The sequence below is a fragment of the Populus trichocarpa genome, chromosome 1 (assembly GCF_000002775.5).
Source record: "Populus trichocarpa isolate Nisqually-1 chromosome 1, P.trichocarpa_v4.1, whole genome shotgun sequence".
Lineage (NCBI taxonomy): Eukaryota > Viridiplantae > Streptophyta > Magnoliopsida > Malpighiales > Salicaceae > Populus > Populus trichocarpa.
In genome coordinates this window covers 37,651,367-37,675,083 of record NC_037285.2, presented here as the reverse complement: position 1 = coordinate 37,675,083, position 23,717 = coordinate 37,651,367, and the positions used below count along the sequence as shown (strand labels likewise).

The window sequence follows — 23,717 nt, the reverse complement described above, 5'->3', positions numbered from 1 at the left end:
TAATTGAACCTCTCTTTCGTCAAATAAAACTTGTTAACTCCAAGATGAACTATATTTTATTACATAAACTTATTAACTCCAAATAACTATTTTTTAGCAGAATATAACTAATTAATAACTTTCTCCTATCTTAATTTTTTTTTTTGGTAACTTTATCTTTCTTATCTAAAATTAAAAGACTAAAAATAAATAAAATAAATTTTTATATAAAAATTAAGATTTTAAAAACTTTGAGATTGACCTGGTATTGTTTTTCATATTTTACATTGTGATTCTTTATATTTTAATTTTATATTTTTACAATAATTATAGAAATAGATCACAAAAAGATTAAATAAAAAAGGAGGTGATTCATTATAGCTCAATGGGTGATTAATCTAGTGGGGACCCCTTTCCTTATTATTGTTGTCTTGTTTTGTGATGTCTGGTTCCTTTCTTCCCTGTAACTTAGGGTCCTCCTGCATCTTAACAAAAAGTTGATAGGATGATAGCTGACAAACATGATACTGTCACTCTTCATTCCTTTTTTTAATCTTTATTTTTTCTAGGATAAATAGAATTTATAATAGTAGTTATGATTTTAAATATATTTTATTTAAAAATATATTAAAATAATATTTTTTATTTTTTTAAAAAATTATTTTTAATATTAAATTATCAAAATAATTTAAAAATAAAAAAAATTAATTTAAAATAAAAAAAATTAAAATTTTAAAAAATACAATTTCAACCATGTTTCTAAATATACGAATACAAAATGTTTGTGTCAATTTAGCAAATTAGTCCTTATAAAAAAGTTTTGGTCAAAATATATCTTATTTAGTCAATTCAATCTAAATTTAGTTAAGGATTTTTAAACTTTTATTTCTTAGACTTTTAAGAATTAAGAGAGTTCAAATTTTTCATTCATTAAATATCTTCCAAAACTATTTTTTTATTTCTCAAATTATTTTCAAGTTTTAAAAACTTTTAGTAGTTGAGAATTAAAAGAAAAAAAATTATCTGAGCTTCTTGATTTTTTTTACTACTTAAAAACTTTCTAAAGCTTATGTCAAAAACTTATTTTTTTATTTATTAAACATTTTAAAAGTATTTAATGACCTTGTATTGTAGAATTGTTTTTCTTTAAAATGTTTGAGAATTAATTTCAAAAGATATTAATTTTTTATTCCTAAAATTTCCTCAAGACTTTTATTTTTAAAGAGTTAATGTTTTTTTATTTGTTAAGCATTTCTAAAACTTTAATTGATAGTCATATTGTACAATAGCCCGTTTAGAAATGTGACTGCAGTTATTTTTTATTTGGAAATGTATTAATATGATATTTTTTTAAAAAAATATTTTTGATATCAGCGCATCAAAATGTTCTGAAAACACTAAAAAAATATTAATTTAAAGTAAAGAAAAAAAAATTTAAATTTTTTTAAAAGCGCTTTTAAAACGCAAAAATAAACAGGACAAGATGTTTTTTTAATTAAAGCTTATTTATTAAATTAATATAAATATAAATATTGTTTTGAGAGGTTTTTTTTGGTGTGCATAATTCTATAGGTTAATTTTTAAGTTAAAAAAACAAAAAACAAAAAATAAAAAGTTGATTAGATTGACAATGTATATAAAAACGAAAATGATACACCTAGGAAGTAATAGAAAGATTTTCTAGGGAAAAAAACAAAAAAAGAAAAAAAAGAAAAGCAGTCCACCTAACACATGACTTTGAAGAAGGGAAAAACTATCTTATCCTTGTTTTTGTAGTTTTTGAATGTATTTGTAGTTATTTTTTAAAATATTTTTTATTTAAAAATATATTAAATATTATTTTTATACTTTTTAAAATTTATTTTTGATATATCATATCAAAATAATTTAAAATTTTTTAAAATGATTTTGAAATTAAAAAACAAACAGGCATAAATTTATAGTCTTTTTAAAAAAATATTTTTGTTTAAAAATATATTAAAAATATTTTTTTAATATTATTATATCAAAATAATTTAAAAATATATAAAAAAATAATTTAAAAAAAAATTACTGAAATTACAGTGCAAAATAAGTCCAGATAAAAACAAAAATAGCAGAAAAGATATAAAATTAAGAAACACGTGTCCACAAATGATGAAGAGCTGGCAAATAAATACAGCGAGTGCATAATAAATATACCATTCCTCGAGAGTAGGAAAACCACCCTCAACTTCACAAACAATCCAAATGAGTTCTCCACCTCTAGCCATACTGGCCTCTCAATCAAAGAAATTCTGAATAAATCGTAAATTATTTTTATTTATTTTACAAAATAAATTAGATAATTTTTCTTAAAAGAACTTATTATTCTTTTTGACAAGTACTGATCATGCTTAATTTAATATTATTTTATTTTAATTAAATAACTTTTGTTAAAAATTAAGAGAATTAACTAATTTGTAATTTACTGAAAAAAATATCGGGAAAAAAAGAGCACAACAACGACTCGAGTTCAAGGCCAGTAAGCTCTTGGCTGTCTCTTTGGTAAAAAACTAATAACCGATCCTTCTCTCTCTAATACTTTGCTCTCCCACGAAGAAAATCCGATCCCTTCTTTCTCTATCTCCCTCCATATTCACACTATAAACAGAGATACTAGAGATTTTCATTTTTCGAACGTGAATCTGTTGTTTTTTCTTAACAGGTATGCACTTCTGGGTTCTATTTGATTTTACGTTTCTTCTAACGAATTCGTTTATATTTCCTGTAATATGTAGTAACAGTTTGGTTTTGATATACATATATGGTTTACGTTTTGCTGTTTCGTTTTTTTTTTTTTAATGCTGGCTGGTGCATCTATATTTAGTGTTTTTGTTATCTTGTTTATTAGCCTATCTTTATTTTCTTGTGATTTTGTGATTCTATTTTTAGTTTTTTGATTGGCTATGGTGCTTGTTTTTTTTTATGTCTTGTCATTTCTTCTGCATGATATTTGATAAACGGTTTCTGCTTCATTTTTGGCAACATTAATTAAGGATCATTTTGGCCCTTCTTTTGTTGTTTCTTATTATGCACAGAGCCTTATTTGAAGTGTGTCTTTCTGGGTTTTGCGTTTTCAGGGACGGAGAAGTGGGCGGGGTCGTGGCGATTCAGGCGATTTAAAGACCATCTGCGAGGATAATTTGGCGGTGGTTTGTTGCTGTTAGTTGTGTATATCAGGATCCGAATCTGAGTCTTTGGTTCTGCTGGTGGGTTTTGGAGTCTGGTTTCAGAGACTCTTGAGGCTTTCTTTTATCAATCTGGACGATTCTGTTTGACAGTAGCTAGTGCTCGCTGCGTTGGGAATTTGTAGAGATGTCTAGTTATATGGGTGTTCATGTCTCTGATCAATGGCTGCAAAGTCAGTTTACGCAGGCTGAGCTTCGCAGCCTCAAGTCAAAAGTAAGTTTGTCTTCATGGGTTATGTGTCTGAACTATTTGTTTGTTATTAATTCTGCATTCATACCAGGATGCTATTCATGCCTTTCTCTTTATTTTATTTTCTTCTTTGATTCTAGTTTATAGCAATGAAGAATCAAAATGGACAAGTTACTGTTGGAGATATGCCGCTTCTGATGGTCAAATTAAACGCTTTTAATTCAATGTTTAACGAGGAGGAGATAGCTGGGATATTGAATGAGTCGCATGCCGACCTAAGTAATGAGATCGATTTTGAAGCCTTCCTCAAGGTCAGTCATCGTGTGTCTAATTTAGTGTTTTGTTGGTCCCATTCTCGTCGGCCTCCTCTTTTTATCAAGTAAAATTCAGATGAGAGTTTTTCAAGCTAGCACTGTTGGAGCTTGCATCCCCATATACTGCCCAGAAGTTGGAATAAATTAGGAGGTAACATATTTATCCAATTGCATTGGCAGGCATACTTGGATTTACAAGGTCTAGCTACAGCAAAATCTGGGGCTTCTAAGCAGAGTTCATCTTTCCTTAAGGCCACAACCACTACTCTTCTTCACACAATTAGTGAATCTGAGAAAGCATCTTACGTTGCTCACATAAACAGCTATCTCGGGGATGACCCATTTCTGAAGCAGTTTCTTCCCATAGATCCAGCTACAAATGATTTATTTAATCTTGCTAAAGACGGAGTGCTGTTATGGTATTTAAACCTGGTTTGGTTGATTTGATCTGCTTTGCTTGTCAATGAAAACCGATATTGGTGGCGGTGTTGATTTTGTCTTGTGGCTTTTGGTGCAGTAAACTCATCAATGTTGCTGTGCCAGGGACTATAGATGAACGAGCCATCAACACGAAACGGGTTCTTAACCCATGGGAAAGAAATGAGAACCATACCCTCTGCCTCAACTCTGCAAAAGCTATTGGATGCACTGTGGTAAACATTGGCACACAGGACTTGGTGGAAGGAAGGGTAAGTTTAGCTAATTTTGATTCTCACATGGTATCTTGTGTGTTGTGGTCTAAGGGATTTTATTTTGTTTGTTCATTTTGCAGCCTCATCTGTTACTTGGGTTGATTTCTCAGATTATAAAGGTGAGCCTCAGGATTTTTGGTATATTAATTTTGCACAGAATATTACCTCATGGATTCAGTATGAAATACCAAGAAGAAGGCATTTTACTAGAATAACCATGTTGCATTTACCTTTTTGTCGTGATTGAAGATTTAAAATCTCTTGATATGACTGATTGGATTTGGTAAATGACCTCATGTGGAATGCTGCAAAAGGATCGATATCGCTAATCCCAGCTAGTTTGGGATTGAGGCTTGGTTGTTGTTTCTGTAGTAATTGAGTTTTTTTTCTGTATCTTTTCCAATAATCTTATCTAATACGGAGTGCTGTTATATCAGATTCAACTACTGGCAGATCTTAGTCTTAAGAAGACACCTCAGCTTGTGGAATTGGTGGATGCCAACAATGTAATGGAATGTTTATTTAATTTGTTTCAAAATTTTTGCCAAAGTATGTTTTGTAAATTTATAAGCATTGAAGATTATGGATAATTGACTCAGCATGATCTTTTGTATCTTTCAGGATGTTGAGGAGCTTTTGGGATTAGCCCCTGAAAAGGTCCTATTGAAATGGATGAATTTCCATCTCAAGAAAGCAGGCTACGAGAAACCTGTTTCGAATTTTTCTTCTGATTTGAAGGTACTAGCCATTTCAGTTGTATATGTAGTCTTGTTAACAATCACAAAGTAAGTTGCAAGGAGTTGTGTATTTATTCGCTGATTAAGTAGACATGCATGTTTCTCTTCATTTTTTCATGAGATTTGAGTTCATAGCTCGGTTAGATTATGCTCAAAATCTCTGAATTTAGGGGAAACTAAAAAATCATAGGTTTTGTTTTTATCTAGAAAAGGTTTGAATGGTTAAATAATGATTTGATGCGCATGTATTTGCTTCTACAGAACTTGGTAAATCTTTTGTTGTAGCTCATTGTAGATGTTCTTAGCTCCTTACTATTATGCTTCTCTACCTGTGCTATTTTTATCCATGCTTGATCTGATTTATCTTTCATTGTCTGATTATACCTAATATACTTGTAATAATGTCTTCTGTCAAACATGTGTAGGATGGAAAGGCTTATGCATACCTGCTTAATGTTCTTGCACCAGAGCACTGCAGTCCATCTACATTGGATTCCAAAGATCCTAAGGAAAGGGCTAAGCTTGTTCTTGATCATGCAGAGCGGATGGACTGCAAACGATATTTAAAACCAGAAGACATCGTTGAAGGATTGCCAAATCTGAATCTTGCATTTGTGGCACAAATATTTCATCAAAGGTGGGAAACAAAAAGCACGGCAACATTTATTTTACTATGATGAAAACTTTGTCAAGGGTAGGTTAAAAAAACCCCAAGGTTTGGATTTACAGGCACTACTTAACTGGCTAAAAAAGCTGGCCTCTCCCCCCTCGACAATTGAACATGTGCAAGGGGGTTTCAGTCAAGTTTAGTTAACCATTTAACAAATCAGAGGCTGCTTTTGTCAAACTTGGATACTTTCGGGTAGCACCTGTAATTTTGCAATGCCCTGGGGGTCCCTATTAATTTACCCTTTTGTAAAAGTACCTCTCTCCTCAACTTTTTTTTTGGCAGTTAAACATTGCAAGATTTCTTTGAAAATTAAGATTGGGCATGTTTGAAGTTTGTGCTTATAAGACTTTATGCTGCTTAGGCCATCTAATATTAATATGAAATTGAATCTGCTTTCCAGAAGTCAAGTTCAATAGCTCCTTTTTTCACTTTTTTATAGTATGTTCATCATATAGAATGTAAGTATCAATATCTGTAATATGAAATAGTTTGGCATGAAGTTCTGATGATTGGATTAAACCAAAACATTTCCCATATGGGGAAACATGCAGTTTTTGGAAGTTTGTTTTTTATTCAATAGGTATTATGGAAATGTGAACATTATCCAGCTGAACTGGAATTATAAAATACACGTTATTTTCTTCGCATAACTTTCCTACATGTTTACTCATTGTTTAAAACAATCAGCTGGTCTGTTTCTGTTATAGAATGTTTATAGGCAGTGTCTTAGTGACAATTGATTATGAATTTCTTGGAGTAATCTTATGTTATCAACTTGGACTTGCCTTGCATTCCTTCTCCAGATTTTGATTATCAGCTCCTCTGCTGATCTCTCTTCCCTTTATCAAATCTCTTCCTTAAGCTCATGATTGTATTGGCAATTTAGATTCTTTAACATCTGAACTCTGTCTCTTTCTACCAATATTTAATCTAATCTTGTAATTGAGAGGAAAGGATGGTATACATTTTCAGGAATGGCCTGACCACAGACAGCAAAAAGATTTCCTTTGCTGAGATGATGACCGATGATGTGCAAACTTCTAGAGAGGAAAGATGTTTTCGACTATGGATTAACAGTCTTGGAATTGTTACATATGTTAACAATGTATTTGAGGATGTTAGAAATGGGTGAGTTCAGTTTTTAAGCAACCGACATAAATGCAGCAAGTTACTGGCCCATTACTGGTTGAATATTGTATTAACAAATCTCAGGAAAATTTGCATATATTTTAAAGAATTCTTGGAGTTGAAATCTTAGATTTTTCATTTTGGTTCAACAACATAATTGTTTAATTCTGGCATCAAAGCTTTCAATTCACAATCTTGATTTCTAAATAACTATGCATGCAGATGGATACTTTTGGAAGTGCTTGACAAGGTTTCTCCTGGATCAGTTAACTGGAAGCAGGCATCTAAGCCTCCAATCAAGATGCCATTCAGAAAAGTAGAGAATTGCAATCAAGTCATAAGGATTGGAAGACAAATGAAATTTTCCCTCGTTAATGTAGCTGGAAATGATTTTGTACAAGGAAATAAGAAGCTCATACTGGGTAATTTCTATGATCTAGTCCTTGTCGAATCAGTGACTGAACTCTTTCTATAAATTTTCCTGATGTGATGTGCTTTTTTTGTTTCTTGATCTTTCCGGTTTCTTTCACCTTGATGAATTGAAACTTGCTAATAGAAGTTAAAAAATTACAGAGTGGAAACTACGATAGAAGAGTTGTTTCACAATGTTACATTTGCTGTTGCACAAATTTCTCATGCTCTCAAATGCATCTTATGTGTATGATTTCCTAAATTTTAAAGCTGAATAAACCATAAATAAATTGATAGAATTTGAAAAGTCTCATTTTGGGGATTCCTTTGATGATTGTGTATGAATATCAGTGATTTTCTAAACATCTTGTGATCAAATAAGTGAAATATAGGCTGTGGGAGCGGAATTGTAAATTAGTCAATTGTGTTGCAAGACCTCTCCCTCTCTATCACTTTTTAAAAATCATAACAAACATCGCTCATATATTCTGCATATGCTCCGCCACTTCGAGATTGTAATGTGTACAAGTATTCGAAGACATCCTTCTGCCATAACTTGGATGTGTATGTCTTTTAAACATTTGTTTCCAGTTTGTCGTGTTTCTTTTTAAAAATTAAAATCAAAGCAACATTGATCTGGATATTAGAGTTGCATAGTTTATGTCCTTTTATACAGCCCTAGGATATCAGAACCTTTTTCTTTTTTGGTTTCCCTTTGGTGGATAATGCATCTGAGGTGGACCTGATAGAAAAAGAAAATTTTGACCTTTATGGCATTACTAGACATTAACTTGCTCACCAAGTCCCCTTTTCTGTAAGAATCCCCTTTTCCCTTCCTTCCCAGTCTTAAATGGCTGTGTGCAGTGCTGCGAACATCCTTAAACTGATTACATTTGTTTCAGCTTTCTTATGGCAGTTGATGAGATATAATATGCTTCAACTTCTGAAGAACTTGAGATCCCATTCCCAAGGAAAGGAGATAACTGATGCAGATATTCTAAAATGGGCAAACAATAAAGTTAAACATACAGGAAGAACTTCCAAAATCGTGAACTTCAAGGTTAAACAAACTCTGGCATTTTGTTTATTGAACATGTCACTGGCCCACATCACCATTTCTTTTTGCTGTTACTAATTTCGAAGTTCAACAGGATCAGAGCCTGTCAAGTGGAATATTCTTCCTTGAGCTTCTCAGTGCTGTTGAGCCAAGGGTGGTTAATTGGAACCTCGTCACCAAGGGTGAAAGCGGTATGTTGCGTTCTCCTAGCAAGTTCCCTTACTTTCTGGCAGATGAGAAATGACTTGTTATCCGACTTATTTTGGTAGGAGTTGTTGTGCTCACCCTTCTTCTCTTCTTGCTTTGTAAACGTAGATGAGGAGAAGAGATTGAATGCTACATACATTATCAGTGTGGCACGGAAACTGGGCTGTTCAATTTTCCTGTTGCCTGAAGACATCATGGAGGTATGCATACTACAGTGATGGTTTTTTTTTTTTTTTATTTGCTATAGGATATAGGTGAGATAATTTTTAGATGGCAGCTTCCCATTCTCTCTCTTTGCAACTTTGCAAGCCTACTGTGATTTGTGAGGCATATATTTGTTATTTCAGGAGAAAGAACTGAATTATTGCATTTCTTTCTGAAACTTGCAGAATCACTATTCACTCCAGCAGTGATGTTTATTTATATATTTTCAGAGAAAGATGACCAGACTACTAATCATTGGCTATCTCTCCTGCTACTCATGCTATTTTTAGATATTGAGATATCAAATTTGTAAACCCAATTCATTTATCTATGCAAGAAACGTGTTCATTGAATTTGATCATTGTTACTGTGATCTGGTGGCAGGTAAACCAGAAGATGATTCTGACTCTAGCTGCCAGCATAATGTACTGGAGCCTGCAAAAAGCAGTGGAAGATGGGGAATCATCTCCATCCCCTTCTAATGGGACTTGTACCGCTACTCCTGATGCATCCCCAGCTCCATCTGTCAACGGCGAAGATGAAATTTCTTCCTTGGGTGGTGAAGTTTCAAACTTAAATATTGATGATGTTGCCTCCGACACTACAGTCTCCTCACAGCTTGAGAATGAGGAATTTACTGCAGTAGAGTGAAGCATGAAGTATTGTAGCCTGCAAGATCAGCTTCAGTGAAATGGAAGTGAATATACATATCTCTCCTTTACAGCGAAAACAAAATGTGCAAACAATAGGAAAATGAAGAGCAGAATTTTTGTAAATTGTGAATGCTTTGTGAAAGAAAGAGAGGTCATACTTCTGCATCTTCTTTTTTCCTTCTATACATGAGTAGGTTGCTACTTTTTTTATTTTTTTTTAAAAAACCTCATATTCTATCGCAAAATCTTATTTTTGGTTCTTAAGGTATGAGGGACCCGACTCCATCCCAACTATAGGATTTCATTATTAAAGTCACCTATTCATATTTTCGACGAGGTGATGGCCGTACCAGCATTCATGTAATCTTTAAAGATGTTTAATGTAATCTATTTTTTAAAATATTTTTTTATTTAAAAATATATTAAAATAATATTTTCTTAATTTAATTTTTTTATATCAACATATCATTAAATCGACCTCAAAATATAAAAAAAATTAATTTTAAATAAAAAAATTAATTTTTTTATAAAACACCTTTTGTAATGCTTGCATTCCAAACATCTTCTTAGAATAATTTTTTTTTCAATGTATATATTATTTTCTTGTTTGTTTGCTGAAAATAGTTTTATTTTGGAAAGTGAATTCCTAAAAAGTGAATTATTTTTATGATATTTGGCAGTACCATGGAAAATAAATTAGAAAATATTTTTCAGTGTTTGGGTATATCATAGAAAATGAGTTGGAAAATAATTTATTAATGTTTTAATATTTTTTTTCAAGTTTATCTAATATATATAGAATATTAAATATAAATATTTAATCACTTACAATAAAAGAGAAATCTAAAAAGTGTAATGATGATTTTTTTTTTATTATATCAAATATTCATATATAGTTTATTTTATAAAATATAACTATATATGTCATATCATATTATAGATATATAACATTGTAAAATATTTCTCAAGTAAAACCTATTAATATATATTTTTTTTAATTTTAAAAGCCTAATTTTTTTTTTCATATTAAGAAAGCCAAATTAGTTAATGGTGTTAAATAAGAGTTAGATATTTGAGTTTTTTTATTATGAAGATTTTTTAAAAAAAGATAAATAGATACAAAAATATTTTGATGGGTTTTTTGGATAGAAATTGTCTTTTTTAAGGGTATGGGCAATGATCCTTTTAATATCCCTTTAATATATATCGAATAAGTATTAGAAAATAAATATAAATATCTTACATCAAACATAGTCATGCATAAATATTAAGTTTTGATGTCATACACATATATATTAGTTCAAATTAACAAACATAAACATAGTAGACCAAATTAAACAAGTAAACATACTTGTCAAATAACAAACATAAACTTTCTTATCATAGTAAAATCATCTTAGAAATCAGGTTTGTAGTAGTGTTGGCTCACAAAATTTTAAACCCAGATTTTTCTCAAATTAGCAGTTTTTGTCATAAATGCTTTTGCCAACATTTTATTTTGGACCAAGTGATCAAATGCATCCCCAAGAGTGATCTCATCAAAGCCTTCAATTTTCATCACTTTTATAGATAGCTCATTAACATCAAGTTGATTTTTGCTTAGACTTTGAATTGCAAACGCTACATCTCTGATCTTTTTAAACAACTTTTCAACATCATCATCTTCTTACATACGATTTCATTTTCTATGTTGCCTCTTTTGTGCACTAGAGGAAGATGTTTCTTTTTCTTTTGAAGTTTCTTCATATTCTCTTTCATTTCAATTGAAATCGATTGCACTTCAATGTTCTCTTCCAGGTTGATATCAGCATCTGATTTGGCATAATTTCTGGTTGCCATGTCTTTTCCAACAACAATTGTCATTGCCTTATACATATTAAGTTTTTTGTTGAGATACTTGTAATGATTGGGATGTGCATGTTCATAAAGTTTAGAGTATGTAATTTTTTAGTTCCTTGTATAAATTTTGGAAATAAAAGTAAATGTAAAAATTACAAAGAGTATAATATTTATCATATCTTTACTTTTTTATCATATACATCTTTCGAAATCGTAATCATCTTCCAACAATCATCCCAACCAAAGCCACTTTTATTTTTAAGTTTGGTTATTATTCCCCATTCTTTTTTCACAATTTTGAGATGATTGTCCATATGCTTAGGCTCGCATTACACGTTGAACTTTTGACTAATTTTTGTAGCCACCTTAACAAAAGATTCTGCTTTAAAGGTGGAAGAAGGCTTGTTTCCTTTAAGTGCCTCCTCAACTAATATCTCAAGTAGCATGTGAGACATAAGCTTAGACCATGTGAAGTGCTTACCCTTGCATTTTTCATTCTGTGTGATACTCATTTCTACGAAAAAAAATTATAAATTTATACAAAATAAAATCATACAATATTTAGATTTAATTAATTTTATACAAAAACTACAATTAATATTTAAAAAAGAATACATAAAATACATAAGAAATTATAATCAAGTCAACAAGCAATCCAAATACATAATAAAGATAATACAAACTCAAGAAAGACATAATAAAAACAAATACATACAATTAATACTCAATTACTAGTTTTTTTGAATGTTATAATCAATTTTTTTTTGTTATCCACTCCCTATTCTCTTCCCTCTCCTCCCGTTGACTTAAGTTGATTGTTCATCTAATTGGTTTACTTTTCGAACATATTTCTTCCATAAAAAAGTTATAAGGATTAACTCCCATTATGTGATTATGAATAATACAACATGCAAGCATAACATCTGCTTGTGTTTCATAAGACTAGAAAGGTTTTCCATCAACTGATCTAAAACAACTTTTCAAAATATCAAACCTTCACTCAATAACGGTTCTCAATGAAGAGTGTCGAAGATTAAATAGCTCATTTTTATTTTCTGGTGAATGTTCTGTAAACTCATTCAAGTGATATCGAACTCCACGAAAAGAAAAAATGATTCCTTTTCAAATACCGTAATTAACATCACCAAGATAATATTTCCCTATATAAAAAAAACATATTACTATCTTTATCTAATTAGACATTTTATATGTTTATTGCATATAATAAATACTTTATTATATACTCTCTGGAATTTTTAGACCAGTATGTCTTGATAGTGCATCACCTAAAACCCGTAAATCATGTGCACTTCCTTCTCAGCCAGCTAAAACATATATAAACTTCAAATCAAAAGTTATAGCTGCTAAAATATTTTGTGTTGTTTCTTCTTTTTGACCTCAAAACTTTCCTTGAATTTTAATGAGAACATTTGCAGGAACATGGGTATCATCAATTGCTCCCGCACAATCCTATATAAACATGAAAAAATAATTTATAACCTTTTCTTCTAAATGTAATTAATGTATAAAAATATTGGTATTGTTCTCATACCTCAAAATAAGGATATAATCTACGATTATTCATTATCTCTGCGGAAACTGTATCCCCTAGGTCTTTAATAAGGTGCTTTTAATACAATTCTAAAGTAACGATGGATAGTTTCAACATATAGTATGTACCACTAATAAAATGAAATCTTTGATTTCAGTCTATAATTTGTAAGAATACAATTACTTGTTCCATAATAGACACATTTTGAGTTAATTATAATAGGTCACGACTTGTGAGAACATCACACAAATTATATAATACAACTGGTTTCATGCGAATTTATTCAACGCAATGTCTATCAGCTCGATTCAAAATGCTATTAATAAAGAATTTTCGTAGAGCAATTGCATTTATATGTGGTTCTCTTGGTATATAAATTTCTTTCTTTCTTGTTCAATAATAGCTACCCTTGTAGCTATAACAGTTACAATTGCTCTCATACATGCTGCATGAATAATCTTACTATCCATAACAAGAAAGTGAAGTTTTTTGAAACAAAACCTAAAAATTTAGGGAAATAAACATTAAAAAATATATCAAATACTTACACAATCAATACAAGAAATTATGCTCAAACTGACACACATTATAAATTAAAAAGTTAGAAATAAGAGGAGTTGACAATGTATCATAATTATGGCAATGATATCTGATCCCCTAAACAAATAGGGCCTTAAAGTAGATTATTTTATAAATTCTCAATCCTTATGTTTCATGGTTTGAAAATATAATTTTCTTGCAAAATTCACTCAATCCCCTTACGATTTTTCTACCAAACCATTTCAAATGTCTTTTTTTTTTATCAGGATTCAATTAAAGTCGAAGCAGTTGCAAACAACTATTAGTAAGGGTTTCAAATTTAGTATTTTTAACCTACAATACCCAATATCAACGAAAGTAAAACTATCTGGGCTTAGACCCGCCTAGAAAATCTTACTCACATATAAATTAGCCTCAACTATATTACCCATCTTGGAATACGTATTAACCATTGTATTCAATGTATAAATATTGGCTAAGATCATATCATTCAACATTTTAGTATAAACCCTCTTCATTTCATCAATCATAAAAAACCTCGCCAACATCATTAACAATTCATTATAGCTTCTAACACTCAACTTAAACTTAATATTGTTGTCATCTCTATTCATTTGCCTAAAAAAAACCTAATAGAAAACGAATATCATTAACAGAAATGCAAGCTTTAATAATGGAAACGCAGATTTTCTTTCCAACGCCAAATAAATTATTGGGAATCAAAGTTTTTAACAGAAAATAATGGGATTTGACAATGTGTTTAAAGCCGGGTTTTATAAGGGTTAGGAGTTGAAGAATTGAAGGGCAATATTGGGGTTGAGATCATGGTGGTTGTTAAAGAGGGAGGAAACATGTGAAGGGGATGGATTTGGGATTAGCTTCTGGAAATGAAGGTGTTTTTTCCATTTAGGATGGGAGAGGATGGAGAGAAGGTGATACGAGGAGAAATCATCAGACGGGTCAGGTTCTACTGAAAGAGAAACGATTAAAGAAGAAGGAGAGGAAGAGATGGAGTGGAATTGAAAGCAGATCTAAAAAAAGATTTAAAGAAAAACAGAACATGGATTTAAAGAAAAGACATGAAAAACTCATACTTTCCTATTTAAACAAACATAAACATATAAATGAACATAAAAAAGGAGAGCTCTATTGTTGGGTAAAGAAAAAGGTCTTAAGGAAAGTTGATAAGAGAAAGTAAAGCAAAAAAGGTAAAAAGAAGCCAAAACCCACCAAAAACAAATATTTTGTCAAACTCCCTAACATCTTCCTTCCACGAATGACACCATAATTGTTAAGCCAAAGCAAGGCAGGACACAAGAACAGAGAGAGTACTTAGTGAGAGACACAGATTGTGGAAAAGGCAAGAACACAGACATGTTAGAGAGGGAGATCATTGTGACATAATGTAGGGTGAGTGGGGAGATCAACTGGAATTGAAAATGGTTTGAAAAACTTAAACCAACTCTCATAACCAATCATATAATCTTAACAAAACAAAGCATGAGATTGTTGTGTTTCTTTTCCAGAAACCAAACAAAACATGAAAAACATAACAAATTAACAAGATCACAAGATTTATGCCATATCATAACTACAAATCCAAACAAAGAAGAGGAAAACATAAGGTAAATAATAGAGAGACATTTGAGGAAAAAGGGTTACCTGAAATAAGAGGATTCAATATGCTTCAATAGAGATTGTTGCAGATAACAAAGAAAAAAAAGAAAATTATGATGATTTTGTAAAGAAAGGAAAGTGTTTTTCAAGGATAAGAAAAGGAAAACACTTTCCTAACATAAAGGTTTAACTTTTACTTTGACTAAAATTCATTTTCCTTTGACTAACTTTCCATAAGTTCACCAAACATATGAAAGTGAGGAAAATGGTTTCCATGAAAGTGTTTTCCTGGAAACAAACAAGGCCTATATATATATAAAAAACACTTAATTTTTTTGTTTATTAAAATATGTAAATCAAGCTTACACATTTATCACATAAAAAAAAGAAACACTATTTCCAAGTCAAGTAGAAATTAGAAGATAAATGAAACGATAAATAATAAGATGTTAGTGTGTCATTGTGATTTTAATATTGGATCTCATGTTGAGTTCTCTAAATGTGTTTTAGAATATTTTCTTGCTTTTTCTTATTGTTTAGTAACAATTGATTTTTTTCTTGGACAGATTCTCAAAATAAACTCAATCAAATAATAATTAATTTATGATTTTAAGCCTTTAGAGTATATATACGATTGTGGATTAAAGACATCAACGCAGACTTATGGACAAAAGATTATCTAGGAGTGAGGCCATATGTATGCCTTAATCCCATACAAAAATAGCGTTTTGTTACTGTTATAAGATAGAAAAAACAGAGACAATGAAAACAAAAATATATTGATTGAAAAGACCAAAACAAAGACATAAAAATAAATCTATCTCCAAAATAATTTTGGAGTGAATTTTTTTACTTTCAAAATAAAAAGTACAGAGAAGACATGTCTTTAAAGACAATATTTTTTATTTTTTATTCCTAAAATATCCTTATAAAAATCTCTTAATTTCAAAATTATTCAACTAAGACATGTAAGAATAAAAATAATTATTATCATAGTTTTAAAACCCAACTTGATGGTCGATCCGGGGCAAAGCTCGGGTCATTGGTCAAGACTTGAGTTACAGGTTGCGTTGACCTAAGTTGACTCAAGTTAGTGTAAGAATAAAAGTGGTTATTATCATAATCTTAAAACCCGATTCAAGGACGACTCGAGGTAAGGCCCGAGTCACGAGTGATGTTGACTTGGATCAACATAAGTATAAAAGTAATTAGTATCATAGTTTTAAAAATTAACACAGGAGATGACCCAAGACAAAGCTTGGGTTAATATAAGAATAAAATAGGTTATTATCATAGTTTTAAAACTTGATTTAGGGGTCAACCAAGGGTAAGACCTGAGTCACAGACCGAAAGGGTTAGGCCAGGTTGATTCAGATCAATGTAAGGATAAAAGTTATTATTATCATAATTTAAAACCCGACTCAAGAGTTTATCAAGACAAGGCTCGAGGCATAGGTAGTAAGGGTTAACATGGGTTGACCCGAGTCAATATATGAATATTAATGGTTACTATCATAATCTTAAAACTCGACTCGGGAGCGAATCCAATTTGAGAGTCAACTCGAGATAAGGTTCAGGTCTTGAGTTGGAAGGGTCAATCCAGTTGATCTAAAGTTTTTTTTTAAAATAATCAAAGCAATCTTGTTTTGACAAAAAAAATTTAAAAAAAGTCAACGAGTTTTTTACCTGTGTTTTATTCTAAGTTGACCTGGGTTTTTGACCAGGTAAGGTCAATTCAATCTTTCCTCTATTTTCTCTTAAACTCGAACCAGTCCAGGCCCCAGATTGACCCAATTCTGGGTCAACCAGCCATACCAATCCTGATTTTATATTTAGGGTTATTATTATATTACTAATTTTAACACTCAATATAAACTAAAAAAAAAATATGTAATTATTTTTTTCAATATGTAAGTTTGACAATATATATTAAGAGTAAAATAATTTTTTTCATATTTTTTTCTTTTTTATCCACTATAACCAAACAATATACAAAGACAATCATTTTGTCTTGTACACCACCACCAAATACAATTTTGTCATTGTCTCATTCTTTGTCTTGTTTCCTCTCTCTCCATTCTCTCTGCCTTTTCTATCTTGGAGCAGTAACAAAACGCTAACAAAGTGAAAATCAATTTCAAATTTAGAGATTTTTCAGTTTAAGAGAACAAAAAATAAATTAAAAAAAGGTGATAATTGGGTTGAAACAATAAAGAAAGAGAGTTGCACAATAAAAATCAATAATTAATGATTGAAAACCTAGGCAAAATGTTGTAGAAAAAGTAGCAACAATGTGATGCAAATAGTAATTGGATGGATTAAAGGTGGAGCAAGACATTTGGTGTAAGAAATGAGGTGAAAGAGAGGCAAATTTAGTATTTGAAGCTTGTTGTGTGTATTTTATAGTTGCTTTGTGTAGGTAAATAGATTTTTCTTTCATGATTTCTTGGTTATGCTATATATATATTTTTATTTCTATTAGATTTTTGCAATGTAAGTTCGTAGAAGGTTAGAATCCAAAATTTTAAAGCACATTTATGGGAATTAAAATTGGATATCATTTGTTGTGGTTTTTTGTTTTTGTTTTGATTAGTGAATGCAATAAAAACTTTTCCAATGCAAATGTGTTTGAAAAACAAAACTAATTGAATTCTATCTAGTTTTAGGTATATAAATGACACTTCCAGTGCATAGAATTCCAACTTAATATATCAAACGCTTTTAATTAAGAAAGGACAAAATAAAACAACATCTAAAATTCATTCAAATAACAAAGATAATAAAATAATAATAATATGATTTTCTTTCAAAGAACAAGATAGAACACAACTGAAAACCCATATTATGCATAACAAACAAAAAAAATTCTTAGTTAATCAAAACATAATATAGTTATCATTATTAAGTTCACAATTTCATTATTTTTTCAATGTATGTTGAATCTAAATGTAGGTTTAATCATTGATTTTTACTCTTTCTTGGGTTAATAAAATACGTGATCCAAATGCCACCTTTTGTTTCATCTTTTCTAGTTGACTCAAGAATTTTCTGGTTAGGCTAAGGCTATAAAATCTTAAAATGTTACTTGGTCATCATAATCAAGACATGAACTCACATTCAAGATTATATATCTAGTTTTTGAATTAACATATATGCATCTACCTTCAAACTTATTCATATTTGTTCCTCTAGCTATGCCTCTTCTTTTAATTCTTCATCTACCTCCATCCCTCATAAAACACCTAAATCAACTATATTTTCACTTTTTTTCTTCAATAATAAGACCTTTATTAGATTTAAAAACCACAACATTACCTTTCCTTATAAATTTGGCTCTGACCTTTACATTTGCATCTAACTCAATTGCATCCCCACCATTGTTGTCAAAATCACGAGTGGACTCGTAAAATCATATGATTTTACGAGTCAACATATATATAACGTGCAAAATCGGGTTAAAAACTCGAAAACCATCAAACTTGGTCAACTCGGTAAACTCAGACCAAGTTGACAAGTTTGATAAAAGTAAGGAAATTAATCGACTCCCCTCCCTGTCCATCACTCACTCCCTAGTCCTAGTCTCCCTTTTCCCTTTTGCCTGGTTCCACAACTTTCACTCTCTCTCTCTCAAAACACCATTTTCTTTTCTTTACTTCATTTGCCTCTGTTCTTCCTCAAGTCTCTACTCACCAGTCACCATCTTTTATCTGACTTACTTGAGTGGAAAAGAACAAAAATTTGATGCACATTTTTCTTTTTCATAAGCCAGTCATGACATATAAAATTCCCTAAGAGTTTCAAAAGTCGCCCTTTCTCTTCCCTGAATAGGTTATTTGGAATTTTACAGTCTTTTGATGAACCACCTTAACTGTTCTAAGAGGGAGACAAAGCCTACTTCTAGAATTAGGATTAGTGATTTAAAATATATAACCCTATTTGGCTCACAACTAAAGATCAAAATCCCTCCCTTTCCCCCATCATTTCTTTCACCAACAGATCAATCTCCCAAATCTCTAGGTGAATTTGATATTAAAAAAAAGAAACTCTCAATTAGGTTCTCTCTTTTGGGTTTTCCCCTTTTTTAGTAAAAAAATCATTATTCGAATCATCTAATTCGGGTATGGAAACTCCTAATTCTCCTCGGGTCTTCTCTAGGTGTCTTTCTACTAGTGAAATGGAGCTCTCTGAGGATTATACTTGTGTAATAACCCACAAGCCTATTCCTAGAACTACTCATATTTTTTACAATTGCATTGTCGAGAGCTGTTGTGGTGTTGTTGGCTTCTCTACTTCTTTAAAGAAATACAATAATAGATTTTGGGTGATGGGTCAAGTTACTCGCCTAATAATTTCTTAAGCTTCTGCTTTGCTTACAAGAACAATCTTGAGCAGGAAAACTATGCTAAGCTTGTTAACTTAAATATTAAACATGGAAATTTGGCTCAAACATAAGAATATAATTATTTAGCTTCCTTGAAAACAATAAAGTTTTCATAATATTTCTGTTGTGCACATTGTATTGTATTTTTAAGTTATTTAAACTATGTATGAATTTTTATTTTAACTATATATTTTAAGGTGTTTGGACTTTTGTATTGTTTATTTCATTTTTATTTTAATTATGTTATATTATTATTTACTACTTGACTGGAATTGTCACTATATAATTATTTTAAATATTTTATTTACGATTTTATGATTTTACGATTCAAGTTTACAATCTGAGTTTATATTGTATATTCTGTGTCGTGTCAAAAAAACGATTTTGACAGTCTTGATCCCCACAACCTTTTTCAGCAGCAACTTCATTTTCATTAGGTTTATAAACAACAACATTGCCTCTCCTTCTGCTACTCACTCTAGCTCTAGCTCTAGCCTTTAAATGTGCCTCTCCCTGTCCTTTCACCTCTATGATTATAAGTAATTTTTTTTTTCTCAATAGCATTTCCACAACCTTCTTTAACAACAACTTTAATTTTATTAGGTTTGTAAATAATAATATTGCCTCTCCCTCTCTTCGCACCTTTAGGTTTATAAATAATTATAACTTTTTTTCTTTACTTACATTGGCTTATTTCTTTGTCAATTTCTTTAGACAAATCTTGCAATTATACTCCCTTTTTATGATATTATATTCCCATTACTCTTCCCTTCTTAGTCAATGTTATGTCATCACTAGACTATTCATGTTGTTTTATAATCCTCGACTTTGTTATCCTACATGGTTGTTTATCAATCACTAGAGAACTAATAACTCATTTTCTAGTAACTAGCTAAAATTTTAGACCTGCAACATGCTTAATTGGGTTATTGTAAGATAACTCAAATTTTTTCTATAGCATTGATGAACATAATTAATAAGGGATAATAGCATTTCAAGACTCTATAGTCTTCTATTCCTTTTTTATTTTGAGTAATTATACTAATGAGATTTGATTAATCAAATACCTCTATTAGTTTTGTTAACAAAAATGTTTATATGATCATGTTTGCACCTAAAATAAACATGCATATGTTAATTATATAAAACAATTATTGTTCACCAAAAAAGGAATATAGCTAAAATCGGTTATGAAATAGAAAAATCAACAAAGTTAAAAGAGTCTTTGATCAACTAGGAGAGTTGAAAAAGTAGTTGATTAGTCAACCAAGTGACTAGAAGTCATGATTGATAAAAAAAAAAAGCGATCAACCAACATAATTTTATTGCATGTAGATAACCAGAAGATGCGGTCCTATTAAAAGTCAGAGTCCTCAATAGAATAACTAATCAAAAGTCAAATATTAGCCTATGATTCATGTATGCATCAATAAAAGATGAGTTTAACTTGTATTAAGATTTAATAAACCTTTTTATCTGATATCAATATATGTATAGGATTAGAATTACCTGTGTAAATAGAACTCAAACTTTATAAGAGCATAAATAGGGTTAAATACTACTGTAAATGATGGATGACCCCACATATTCAATTCCTAAAAAACATTCTAGATGTTTATTACTTTTTTTTATCGCTTTCCAAAATTTTTAAATTCCTTTAATTTTCTTCTTTTATAAAATTCTTGTCTCTTTTTGTATAGTGGTGCATCTTGGAATAGATAACCTTTTCTAAAGGTTCAATATCTAGAGTCTCCACTTCTCATTTAATATGGGTAATTGTTGTCTCATTTAATGTTCAATTCTAAGTAAGATTTAAATGGAAACATATAGATTAACATGCTTAGTGGGATAAAATCCATCGTATTTTCCAAAACAACTATTAAAACATGCCTTCGAAGAAAAACATGGGTAAACTCATCACTATTGTACTATACAAACAACTTCTACAAGAAATAGAGAGAGGCCAACTTCTTGGCTTTAAAGAACTTATAATCCACCATCTCCTTTGATTCTGGTGGATCAACCACTATCATGCATGCCTAAAGATGGGTTTTCATCATCTAATCATTATTATCAGGGACGGAGCCAGTGGGTGGCAAACAGGGGCCCGGGCCCCTGCAAAATATTTTAAATTTTTTTTTATTTAATATTTTCAATTTAAATAAATTAGCTTTTTAATAATATATATTATTATATTAATTTTGGCCTCCCCTGTAAAATGCACCTAGCTCCGCCCCTGCTTATTATAACATAAAAATACATCTAGACACACCCATAATGTTCCGATATAATTCTTTACATTTTCATCAACTCCAATAAAATCATCATCCCTAACCATATATGAGCAAGTGGTGCATCAGTACCCTATATACAACCATACACTTATATAATCTATGGATCAAATGGTATTGTGGTAAATTTTAGTCAACAAACTGCATTGCTTTTGAAGGAGCATCGTATTATTATTATATAATTCTCTCTAAGGTTGATATCAGGGCTTTCTAACTAAAGATGGAGAAAAAAACAAACATGACCTAACACAACAACATAATGGTGACCAATCAAACCATGCAAGACATTTATGATTAATTAAATCAGAGATATAATGAGCTACATTAGAATATGCCTAATATTTCATGGACCTACGCACCTGGTAGATATATACTAGAGGATTCTAAACAATGAGCACTCTAGCAGAGGTGTTCAAAACAAGTATGCCTCATATAAAAAGGTATTTCCTTACGTATTGGACATAATAATAGACACAACCCAACTTAAGCATGATAGCTTTTGACATTTTAACCACTGCTCAAACATTTAGACAATTACAAGCCAACTATTTAGTCCCACAAAACCTTTATCCCGCATCACAACTTGCCATTAGGGCAATTTTATGCTCCACATCTTGTGTTATAGCAAGGAAACCTAAATTCCCTTGCATAGGAATTTTTGCCATCAATCAACAACAAAGTGAAGGAGTAGACAAAATTGAACTTACCTAACATTTAAGATAGATGGGTCTAAAAGTAGAAGTTGTTTATAGAAATCAAGTACTTAGACATCTATACTTTTACTGATGATGTTATTCGTTATGAGAAAATGCTAGTAACACATACAAAAAATAAGTCATTTAAGGGGACATACCTTGTTGGTTATTCAGTTAATGTTATTAATATACACCCATTGAATGATTTAGACTCTAATGAGAAGTTTAAAAAGATTCAGCAACAACTCATATCATTTGTATAAATAAAATATGAAAGATAATTTGAGATTGTGATATTAAGAAAGCTTAAAAAGGCTACTAAACCGGGTAGCAAAGATGTAAAGGCTACCAAAGCAGTCAAAGACAAGGTGTATGCTTTTAATATCAACACAATGATAATGTTGGTCCAGTCTAATTCATGAGCTTACTAAAATGGGTCACCCCATTGACTTTCGAGTTAGTAAGAAGATAACAAGCATAAAACAACATAGATCTTTTAGTGCATATGTCATGTAGTCAATCGATTGATTACATGTATCACTAACTTTACTCATTCAAAATATATTTATTATTAATAAATGTATTATTTATCTTTAATATTTTTTTATATTTGATTAATGAGTCTGTAGTAAAAATAAAGTCCTTAAAACAAAAATATTTTATAGAAAAAATTATAAAATAGTTATAATTATGATGATTCATATTACATTAAAGCATTGTCTATAAATGTTCCTAGTTAAAGCTTTATAAAGACTAGATATTAATTAAAATTGTTTAAACCATTATATATTATGTTATTTCCTTTATAAAAAAAAGTTATTCTCCTTAGTTGAAGTATGAGGGATACATAAAACTAATATATAAGTTCTTTTCAAATGACATGTACACTCAACTAACCTATATAAGGATTCTATATGGAGTGATTACCTGTGTCTATAGATTTGGTCAAATCTTATTTAAAGAATCAATAATTATAGTATTAAGAACAAATATAATTTGATATAGCAAACACACTTCATGCTCAAATGTTTAAATTAGAACATTATTGATGAATGAATAATAATTACATTAATTAAGGTTTTCACTGTAAGCTTAAGTCAAGCCATATATAAATTTCTTAAGATTTGAGGGGTCAATACACATTGCTAGACTCTACACTTTGAAATACAAATTAATCAAATTATTAAATTGATAATAAGTTAAATTATTTAATTTATTTAATCCTATTTTATATAGGATTGTAATTTATATTTGAGTCAACATATTAGGAATCTAATATGTCACACACATTAAGAATCATTTATAAGAAATTAAACATGGATGATAATTAAGTGGACTTGATTATGAGTAA

The 23,717-nt window shown here is 30.3% G+C and overlaps 1 protein-coding gene across 1 annotated transcript; it reads left to right on the top strand.

Moving 5' to 3' along the window:
• Positions 1 to 2,454: 2,454 nt before the first annotated feature.
• Positions 2,455 to 9,616, top strand: LOC7484257 (fimbrin-1). Its single transcript, XM_002300313.4, has 15 exons — positions 2,455 to 2,665; positions 3,081 to 3,402; positions 3,519 to 3,689; positions 3,873 to 4,111; positions 4,210 to 4,381; positions 4,465 to 4,503; positions 4,822 to 4,890; positions 5,006 to 5,122; positions 5,547 to 5,758; positions 6,764 to 6,919; positions 7,142 to 7,341; positions 8,233 to 8,390; positions 8,482 to 8,578; positions 8,703 to 8,794; positions 9,183 to 9,616. The coding sequence occupies exons 2-15, from the start codon at positions 3,316 to 3,318 to the stop codon at positions 9,447 to 9,449; spliced, it is 2,076 nt and encodes a 691-aa protein (XP_002300349.4). The 5' UTR covers positions 2,455 to 2,665; positions 3,081 to 3,315; the 3' UTR covers positions 9,450 to 9,616.
• The last annotated feature ends 14,101 nt before the right edge of the window (positions 9,617 to 23,717 follow it).

Excerpts from the sequence above, each read along its gene's own strand:
- LOC7484257 (XM_002300313.4), top strand. The coding sequence starts at position 3,316 with ATGTCTAGTTATATGGGTGTTCATGTCTCTGATCAATGGCTGCAAAGT. Across the intron at positions 4,382-4,464 it reads AGGACTTGGTGGAAGGAAGG|CCTCATCTGTTACTTGGGTT; the intron begins GTAAGTTTAGCT and ends TTCATTTTGCAG. Across the intron at positions 5,759-6,763 it reads GCACAAATATTTCATCAAAG|GAATGGCCTGACCACAGACA; the intron begins GTGGGAAACAAA and ends ATACATTTTCAG.